Source organism: Camelus ferus, chromosome 6 (assembly GCF_009834535.1).
Source record: "Camelus ferus isolate YT-003-E chromosome 6, BCGSAC_Cfer_1.0, whole genome shotgun sequence".
NCBI classification, from domain to species: domain Eukaryota; kingdom Metazoa; phylum Chordata; class Mammalia; order Artiodactyla; family Camelidae; genus Camelus; species Camelus ferus.
In genome coordinates, this window is record NC_045701.1 from 59,017,967 (window position 1) to 59,028,882 (window position 10,916).

Consider the following 10,916-nt stretch of genomic DNA (forward strand, 5'->3'; position numbering starts at 1 on the left):
TAGTTACTGACTTAAAAAAAATGCTTCTAAATTGTCACTATTAAATATGATGTTCGCTGTAGGTTATGAGTGGATAACCTTAAATATTTTAAGAAAGTGCCTTTCTAATTCCAGTTTATTACTTGTTTTTATCATGAGTGGACACTGGATTTTAATTAATTGGTAATACACTTTTTCTCTTTAATCTGTTAATATGCAAATGACATTAATAGACTCTGATGTTAAACCATCCTTAAATTCCTGGGATGAATAATACTTGGTCATGTTTTATACTTTATTGGATTTAATTTCCTAAAATTTCATGTAGCATATTTGTCTCTATGGAAATAAGTAAAATTATTCTGCAACTTTATGTTCTTATACTATTCAAGTTCATCAAGGCTGCTCTTGCCTGATGAACTTAATTGGGGAGTTCTCCCGCTTTTTCTAGTCTATGAATTAATTTATATAAGAGAAGATTCTTGTGTTCCTTGAAGGATAATTAGATCTTATCTTTCAAACTATCTGGACTTAGTTTTCTTGAAGTTAGATTGTAAACTACTTACTCAAATTCTTTAATGGATATAAATCTAGTCATTTTCTATTTATTCAAAAGTCAATATTGAGAAGTTTTATTTTTCAATAAAATTGTCCTTTTCATTTACCTTTTAAATGTACTCCTACCACAGTACTTTCATGCATTTTTAAAATCTCTACTGTATCTGTTTTGTCACCTTTTTCTACCTAAATTTGATTTTTTTTTCTGCTTTTTCTCTTTTATTCTTGATGAGCCTTGCTAAAGTTTGGTCTATCATATCACTCTCTTCAAAGAACCATTATTTTGGTTTTATCAAGTGTAATATTGTTTACTTCATTAATTTTTACACTTTGTTATTTTCTTGGAATTAATTTTAAAAAATTCTGAAACTTGTTAATTTTTAATATTTCTTCTAAATGAACAAATTTTAGGTGACAAAACACTGCTTTAGCAACATCATAAAAGTTTTGTATGTAGTGTTTTTTTCTATTATTTATTTCTTAGAATCTACTTTACAAAAGATGTCTTCTTTAATCCATGAGTTACTGAGGTCTGTGTTAATTTCAAACTTAAAAGATATTTTTAGTTAGTTTTTTGTTATTTATTTCTAGTATTATTACATTTTAATAAGAAGAGATAATCTATTTATACATTCTTTGGTATTTATGAAACTTGCTTTGTAGCCTAGAATGTGCTCACTTTTTTAACTTGATTTTTCACTCAGTTTAATATGTCTCTCCATTAATTTTTATGTATCTACTGCACTTAAAAATAGATTGTTTATTCATTCCTTTTTAACTGTAGTTCCTTTCTCTCTCTCTTTCTCTTTTTCTTTCTAGCTTACTTTCTTCCCTTTTTTCTCTTTCTTTTGCTATCACAAACAGTACTGAATACTTTTTCTGTGCGGTCAGTCTCCCAGATCACCCCACATTTAGAGATTTGCTGGAAGATTTATAAAAGTCATGGGACTTAGCATATAGTTGTACTCATGGCTGATTTACTGCAGTGACTTAATGAGGATATATAGCCAGGTGATGAAGGAAACAGACACAGACAGAGTTTGGAGGGATCCATGTGCAGGCTTCCTTATGCTCTTTCCCTCATATGAGGGATCACACAGTGTACCCTCCACCCAGCAACAAAAATACATCAACAAGTGTGTTATATTTCTACCCAGGAAATCCCCCCATTAGACTTATTAGCATTTAAGAACTGTTTTGGAGGTTGGTCACATAGGTACCTTATGCCTATAATACCAAAATTCCAGACTCCCAGAAGGAAAGCAGGGTAAGCATAAAATCATATTGTTTGTATAAGTAATCTAGGCACAGTGAACTACCCTTATCAGTTTAGGATTAGTGGGAAAGCTTCCAAAATCTAAGTACCAAATACCTGTCAAGGGCTATCCTTGCAAGCAGATCCTTCTAAAGATAACAGTCTTAGGCCTACTCTATTAAACTCTTTCTGTACACTTTGTTATGCACAAATGCAAATATTTTTAGAGTAGGTTAACACTATGAAGTGATGGATCATACAGTTCAATAGATGTGTATTGAATTAAATTGCATAGTGCCTATGGGAAATTACCATATAAGTTTCAAACTAATTACTTATAAGTGAACTTTTATAATATAATTCTGTTCATGAGTTGGGATGAACTCATATTAATGAACAATATTATATATTCTAAAAAGAGACTAAACCTCCAAATAGTAGCCTTGGTTAAAAAAAAAATTCTTACCTTCATTTAGCATAACAGGAAATTGAGAAATCTTTCAAAAAGGGAGCTCATAGTTGTTTCATATAATACTACAAATTAGCAGTTACCTGTCATCTTTGCTGTCTATGCTAAATTTCCTTCTCTATAAAGGTTAATCTTAGAAACAAAAAGTTTTTTTTAAAAATGAATTGTTATTTTTAACTTTATTCAGATTTGTAGAAAAATGCTGCATCGCCACATGCTTATATTTCGACTGCCTAACTTACAGATGTTAGATGGAATCCTTGTGAATTCAGATGATAGGGCAAAAGCTGAATTTCACTTTTCTGAACTACAAGTAAAGAAAAATTCGGTAATAATTATATTACACTTTTCCTTTTAAAATGTGTAAGTTATTAGTAAATTAACATTATATTTTGTCTTGTGCATTTTTAGTTAATGTTTAAACCTGGGCTATGATGTTTTTGTAGATTATTTTAGTACCTATTTAATGATTATTGTCAAAGGGAAGCTAGGGAAGCTCCTTATTCAAATAACATGCTTTGACATAGAGCAAATTATTTAAAGCTCTGTACCTCTTCCTCCATATGTCAGATAATGCTAGAAGGTAAGAAACTGTAACACTATCACCCTTATAAACAAAAGCTAACAATAGAACTCTTTCCACTTAGCAGATAGAAAGAGAAGGAAGGAATACTGCTCTCAAACTTTCTGGACTGTGTAGTTCATCTAACAAGGGAGGTGCATGCCTCTTCTCTTGTACATTGGCAGAATAATTGGGCCTTTTGCCCAAGTACCCTAATAAGGTATCTGACCATGACAGGGAAGAGGTTAGAGAGAGAAGAAGCCATAAAAGTATATCTTTAGGAAATTATGTCATTGACCACCAAGATTCTTCACAACCATCTTCAAAAGACTAAATTTAACACACCAAAGCTATGACTTTTGAACAAAAAAGTAACATTATTAGAACCGTGCCTTTGCAATGTTTGAGGAAGAAGAGGCTGGAGGCAGGGTAACCAGTTAAAAAAGGCTTTTAGAATAATCCAAGAGAGAGATCATGAAGACCTGGACAGGTGAAATGTAAATGAACTACTGATGTAAGTGAAAGCCAGAGAGCAAAGGCATTAGTCAGTGAACAAAGATTACTTTTAAAAGTTATATTGAAGAGGAAAGAGACAAGACTACTGTAGTTGCTTTCACTTAACTCACTGGACTACCCACTACTCTCTATTCCCTCTGTAAACAAACTAACTGACTCCCAGAGCACACTGAACATTTGATACTAATAGGCTCCTCTCTAGTTCACTTCCATCTACAGCAATAGATTCACATCACATATTTATTAAGAGTTGTCTGTGTTTTTTCAAAAATGTGTTATGTCAGTCTTTTATTTTAAATAAATAGATATAGAAGTACAAATTTTAAATTAGTATTTCTAGGCTTCTATGAAAGCCAAATGGGATTCTTTGCAAAGTCTGGATAAAAATCAATTACACACATACACAAACAATGTCAAATTAGGTTGGAAGAAAAAAACCCTGAAGAATAAAGAGAAAATTATAAAAATTCAGATAAAATATATGGGAAAATTATTTTTTTTAATCTAGAGAGAGTCTTGTATACAAATTTTCTCCACATCATTAAATTCTTGCTACTTTAAAGAAACCAAAACTGACTGATATATATAAAATAGATAAACAAGATTATACTGTATAGCACAGGGAAATACATTCAATATCTTGTAGTGGCTCATAGTGAAAAAGAATATAAAAATGAATATATGTATATTCATGTATGACTGAAGAGTTGTGCTGTACACCAGAAATTGACACAACATTGTAAACTGACTATATCTAGATAAAAAAGAAATTAAAAAAAAAAAAAAAGAAAGAAACCAAAACTGGAAATTGTAGGCAAAACCTGAAGGGTGGATTTATCAGTCAGATAAAATTCTAGTCAAGAGATTCTTCCTTGCAGTAAAGGCCTTGGCCCTTCATCAGAAGATGGGTGAGTGCATGTACTTTTATGTTTTTAATTTTTTTAAGAGTTATAAAAAGAATTATACATATAATTCTTCTTATTCCCTGACTTTTAAAAATTAACCTTGACTTTTTTATTAACCAAGAGGATTCTATTATAGGTCAAAATAGCTACTGAGACCTGGGGACTTAAAGTTCTATAATGTTAATAAAGATTATCTAGATTAGGCAAAGGAAATTGGTTCATTTGTGAGTTATAGCTACAAATGTTTTTCTAAAAACGATGCTTTGTAGAAAAAAATCTTAGCTACTCATCTGTATGATATAACTGAGAGCACCATCTAATGCCATCTACTAAAATTACTGTCACAGGCTCTTGCCTTTAAAAAGAGAACAAATAAATAAAATTTAATTCAATGATCTAAGCCTCCTTTCCTTTTCCCTGTTTTGTATTCCATGAGCAAGTCACTTCTTGCTTCCAGAAGTGGAAAACTAAAGGAAACTTTAGTTTCCTATTGTTGTTGTAACAAATTAGCTCAAATTTAATGACCTGAAACAACACAAATTTACTATCTTATAATTCTGGAGGTCAGGAGTCTGAAAATCAGTTTTTTGGGCTAAAATCAAAAGTACCTGCAGGGCTGCATACCCTCTGGAAGTTCTAGGAGAGAATTTGTTCTTTGCCTTTTCAACCTCTCGAGGCTATCTGCATTCCTTCGTTCCTGGAACCTCTTCCAGCAAAGGCATCACTTCGACCTCTGCTTCCATCACTGCATCTTCTCTCACTCTGACCCCCCTACCTCCCTCTTATAAGGACCCTTGTTATTGTATTGGGCCCTCTAGATAATGCAGGATAATCTCCCCACCTTAAAATCCTTAATTATGCCTGCATAGTCTCTTCTGCCATGTAAAACATTCACAGATTTTGGAGATTAGGATGTGGACATCTTTGAAGGGGACATTATTCTGTCTACAGTTCCACATCTGTGAGGTCTCCAGTGAGAGGCCTATACAAATTGTCCCATTAAAATCTATGAATTCTGTTTTATGGTAATGTTGGCTACATTTGAAAAATTCCATGTAAATGTCATAAATATTCACTAAATTACATATAAAGAAATCACTTAGAGCAACTTTAAAGATCACAATTTCCATATATTTTAATTGGTTTAATTAATAAAGCAAAAAAAAAAAAACCCATAAACTCAAATTTTAGTAACTGATGAGTATTTCACTAAAAGTTTTGCTTTTGGCTATTTTCTATTTCTCATATAGTGAACTAATAAGGTTCTTTGCATTACTATACTATGACATTACTTTGAGTGATTCTAGATACATATTCTTGCCATTTGAATCAGTGCCATACATAAGAATTTAATTATCTTTCCATTTATTCTATATGTAAACATTTTATTTAAAAATTGGCTTTTTATTCATCTGTACATGGTTAGTAAAATAAAGGGGGTATTTGAAGTCTTTATTTCAGAGAAATCTATTTTAAGATGCAATAATAATTTTTATTTTCTTCGCTAGAACAAAACTGAGCTATTATTTCATTGAGCTGTTCTGAAGACACAAGAACAAAATACTTTACAAGTTTATCAGTTCAGTCTAGTGTATTTTCCTTTGTTTTAGTTGCTAATGTTCTTCCTTTATTTAACAGCAGACAAAAAGGGAATAAATGAAATCTAAAGTTGTCCTTTAAAGGAAAGAGCATAGCTCAGTAGTAGAGTGCACGCCTAGCATACATGAGGTCCTGGGTTCAATCCTCAGTACCTCCATTAAAAAATAAATAAATAAACTTAATTATCTCCCTCCACCAAATAAATAAATTAAATAAATAAAATTGTCTTTTAAACCAGGACATTTTGGTGCTTTGGTTTCAGAAGAAAATTTGACAACATTCTAGATTAGTGATGGGAAGAAACTCCCACAAAGGAATTAGGGAATTTAGGACCAGCTTTAGTAAAAGGTCTGATACCTTAGTGCTCATAGAAAGCTGCATTTTGGTTATACTTACTGAAATATGAAGAAAATTGGTAATTTTACACAAATGGCAAAAGCCTGTATCTCTAAATAAACTGAATCATATATTGAGAATTTATGTTTTTTAAAGTATAAGCAAGGTCAGTCTTACTGAAGCAGAGCAGGCATAAATTTCTAGGGAAACCAACAATCTCCCGCCTAAAATACTTCTTTCTTCCATTTGCTGATTCCTGAAATTCTTTTAAAAGCCTCTTAATCCTCAACTAACTTAAAATGTAAACACTATTTAGAAAGTTAGCATGCACATTCTTTTTTTTTTACCATGCACATTCTTACAAGTGATTTTTACAAGATGCTTTTCTTAGTACCCATTTTATTTACTTATTTTTTTTAAAAAAACTAACTGCAAGGCACCTGATGAGGTAATGTGAGGAAAACCAAGATGCAGAAGATATAACTCTTACCATCTAGAAAGTCCTATTCAGAAAAAAGAAGCAGCATTACAAAGGGGAAAGGCTTAATTCTCATTTTCTTAATTCTACACTTAGCCTTGCTAATACCCTTGGAAAGGGGAAGATACCATCACACTAGATTCTAGTGATGAGTACAATGCAGTCTGAAAAAAACATAAGGTTCTGAGGGAGCTCAGGGGACCAAAAAACTTTCAGTTTTTGCTCCATACAAACTGTAGAATTTAGACAAGCATACAACTTCTGATCTAAAAAAAATGTAATTTGATTATCAAGTGGGGCTTGTGGTAAGGACTAAAACTATTGATCTGAGTTTTGGATGTAAGGTGTTCTTAACTTTTATTTTATTATATAGTTTATTCCTGTTACCAACTCTCCTGTGGATGGTGGATCATTTGGCCAAGTGAAAGCTCCTCCCATAAAGATAACAAATATAATTCTGCCTGGTGGATTTAGCCATTACTTGGAATCTGACTTCACTTTAACTCCTGAAGTTGAAGGTATTTTGACAGTTGCTGAGTGAATGAAAACAAAAACAAAACAAAACAAAACAAAAAACCCACTTCATATGAAATAAAAATCTATTTGATTTCTAATACTACTTAAAATTGCATATTTTAAACGTACATTTCCTAAAAGTGAATATTTGTTCAAGTTTCATGTGACCATTCTCATTTCAAATAATCTATTGTATTTTTTGGTTCTGATCAACTACTAGCAGGTTGTAACTAAACATCTGCTTACAATTTGAACTTTGTGATATATGCATAATTATTTCTTGACATTTCTTTTCAAAGCTGTTATTTCATTTTGTGTATTTAATAGCAAATGACTTTTAAAACCAGTTCATTAATACATGCTGCTAGAAGTAGAAATCTGAGGTTTAAAAATATTGGTAACAACAGACTCTTGGGGTACAAAAGGTATCTTACAAAGAGATTAAACTTTATCCTTGAAACCACAAGTAAAATATTCATGAAGCTATTAGTAGGGAAGAATTTTAAGAGGTAGATCTCCAAAGGAGGGAGTATATTAAAAAGACAGGGCATGGTAGCAGCACTATATACACTAGCCAAGACATGGAAACAACCTAAATATCAATCGACACATGACTGGATAAAGAAGTTGCAGTATATTTATACAATGGAATACTACTTGGCCATAAAAAATAACAAAATAATGACATTTGCAGCAATATGGATGGACCTGGAGACTGACATACTAAGTGAAGTAAGCAAGAAATAAAAAGAAAAATGATATCATTTATATGTGGAATCTTAAAAAAAAAAAGACAAATGAACTTATTTACAAGACAGAGACTCACATAGAAAACAAACTTATGATTACCAGAGGGGAAAGAATAAATTGGGAGTTTGAGATTTGCATATACTAACTAATATATATAAAATAGATAAACAACAAGTTCATATTTTATAGCACAGGGAACTATATTCAATGTCTTGTAGTAACCAGTGAAAACGCATATGAAAACAAATAAATGTATGTTCCTGTATGACTTAAGCCTTATGCTGTACACCAGAAATTGACACAACATTGTAACCGACTATACATCAATAAAAAAATATAAAAAGGAAAAAAGAAAAAGAAAAAAAAATTTTTAATTTTAAAAATAAAAAGACAGGGTATGGAAATGATTCATTCTATTATATATATATTTTAATTCAGGCTTAGAGCAAGACTTTTCTCTTAACTCCAGATCTTCACTGCCTATCATTTTGGTGAAATTGGGGGTAGCTTCTTTTTTGAGAGCTCACTTCTTCCATTCTTTTTAACATCCCACTTTGTTTCAAACCACAGTTAGACAATAAAACTGAACATCACAATAATGATAAAATGATCTAAGAGCCTGCTAAGACTAGTAGATCTCTCTATGCAATTAGTTTTAAAGAAAACTCAGTTAAAGGAAACCCAACATAATTTACTCTGTTAAGATTTTTTTTGTTTGCTTGTTTAATTTATTTTTCATACTTCTACATACTTACGGCTTTAAAGGCATTAATCATAATGAGAATTTTTATGGTTTGTCCAGTAGATATAACTATCAATAAAGCTGCACATGCCAAATTGTTATTAGCCTCCTTGATAGTACAATGTCATCACTATCATCTTTAGGAATGTCTTCAATATCTTTTTTTTTTTTTTGGCATTTGTTCAACCCTAAATTCATCTCCATAACTTTCTTCTCCTATATCTTTCTTTAAGATTAATTGTGCAACTACTTTTTAGGATTCTAGAAAAGTCTATTTCTTTCTTATTTTCTGACTATTGCCCCAATTTCTATTTTGAAAAGTATGGTCACTTTATCTGTACATTTATTATAGCACACAGCTCTGGATATTTATAGTTTTTAAAATTACCAAGAAAGTATCAAATTGATTCACTAGCTCAGAGAAATTTAAGCAGCATTAAGTGTTGGAAATATATTCCAATTCTATATTTTTATTTAAAATATTTAATTCATTTTATGAAATATATATAGCATACATTCAGCTGAAGGATAACCAAATGTAATTACTTAATTTATTAATGGTTTTCATTGTTTCATAATCCTAATTTCAGACCAAAAAAACAAGAATGCAGGAATTCTGACAAATAATCCTCGGAGCATCCATGCAGAAATAGCTTTTCGGCAACTCAGAGGGATAAATCTTTCTCCATCTCTTTTATCACAACAGGATATGGCATCTCCAACTGCACAAATGTACCAGAGCAACCAAGATGAGGGAAGGTAGAGCTATTCTGTTTTAATATCATTTCTCATCATTAAAAAAACCTCCCAAATTTGCTAGTCATGTATGAAGATAGGAAATATTATTATATAGTATAATATATTTCCTCTGAGAGCTGGGGAAAAAACTGTCAAGTAGCATAAGGCTTCTTTTCTCACATTCATCAAACCTTTCTCAAAGTCCAGTATTTATACATAATAATTCAAAAAGGTTTAGAAATGGCTATCAAGGTACAATAGTGCTCACCTAGCACTTATGAGAGGGAGCACTGAAATAATTATGGGAACTACTTTTAATTGTATTCTCTCTTAAGTCATGTCTACTCACTGGATATGCAAATCAGTTCACATAATTTTGAACAACAAGTAAGTTCAACTCTGAATTCACAAAGGCTGAGAATTATGTAAATTCTTCAAACCTCTCCTTATAATCCCACTTGCCCTTCCTCCAGTTTGGACCCTAGCTCTAGAGGCCTGCTCATGGCCTAAGAATGTGCTATTTCTCAGTAAGAATCCACTCTGCTGCTCAACACCTGTCCACCTACATTTCCAGTTATTGCTTGTCCTCCAGCTTCTTTGTAGCCAAGCTCTGCAGCATCTGTTATAGTGACCAGCAGGTCTAGCTTAGGCCTGACTCCTGCCACACTGATTTCCCTGCTTATAATCAGTTGTGTCCTACTGAGTATGTATGTATTGAGTGTAATATATTGATATGATATTTTGACATCAATGGGTTATCCTCATGATGATCTGACTTATAGATAGCAAAACAAGATATTTTTCTCTTTTGTATTATCTTTTTGAAATTATACACATATAAATTATAGAAATTATTTACTGCAGAATTAAGTTAGTTGATTCATTAAGAAATTGTCATCATTATTTGACTCATAAATATTTTATTTCTGACAGAATTCCTGGCATCCACTTTCCAAGATCAAATCGAATGTAATTGCCTAAAGGGAAATGTATATACACCAAGTAATCTATTTCTGTTTAGAAGTTGTGAAAAAACTAGCAGACAGTGCCAGTGAAAAAATATATAATCACATTACTTATTTAACTGAAGCACTTTGGTTCCACATGAAGATAATCTCTAACAATCTAGGTGAATTTTTTTAAAAATCACCTCTCTTAACTTTTTTTCAGTTATCTTAATTATTCATTTGAATTTCTATGTTAGAAAAATCATGAAATAATTATCTCATAGAACAATTTGAAAAGATACAAGCGATATAAAACAAAGTCCAGAGAATCAAATAATTAGTCATGGTACTGGAAGAATTTAGTTACAAAATCTCATTTTAGCCTGTCATATAAAGATACTAAGAAAAGTAATTTTAGGAAATAAGCATATTTTCATTTGTAGAATATTTGTTCATCTGAGCTTTCTTAAAGCTAAAGCATATATTTCTTACAAAACACCACTATTACTCGAGCAAGTTGAGTTTTGCTAGTTAAACTACAGATAAGTTTTTTAGGATTGTACTTT

General features: G+C 31.4%; 1 protein-coding gene across 1 annotated transcript in view; it reads left to right on the forward strand.

Annotated features, from left to right (window-relative positions):
* LRRC9 (leucine rich repeat containing 9) overlaps positions 1–10,501 on the forward strand; it is an 82,832-nt gene extending 72,331 nt beyond the window's left edge. The window contains exons 30-33 of the mRNA XM_032482132.1: positions 2,449–2,589; positions 7,031–7,175; positions 9,256–9,424; positions 10,337–10,501. Of these exons, the coding sequence (XP_032338023.1) occupies positions 2,449–2,589; positions 7,031–7,175; positions 9,256–9,424; positions 10,337–10,376 (495 nt within the window). The 3' untranslated portion in view covers positions 10,377–10,501. The remainder of the gene's footprint in view (positions 1–2,448; positions 2,590–7,030; positions 7,176–9,255; positions 9,425–10,336) is intronic.
* Positions 10,502–10,916: the final 415 nt, after the last annotated feature.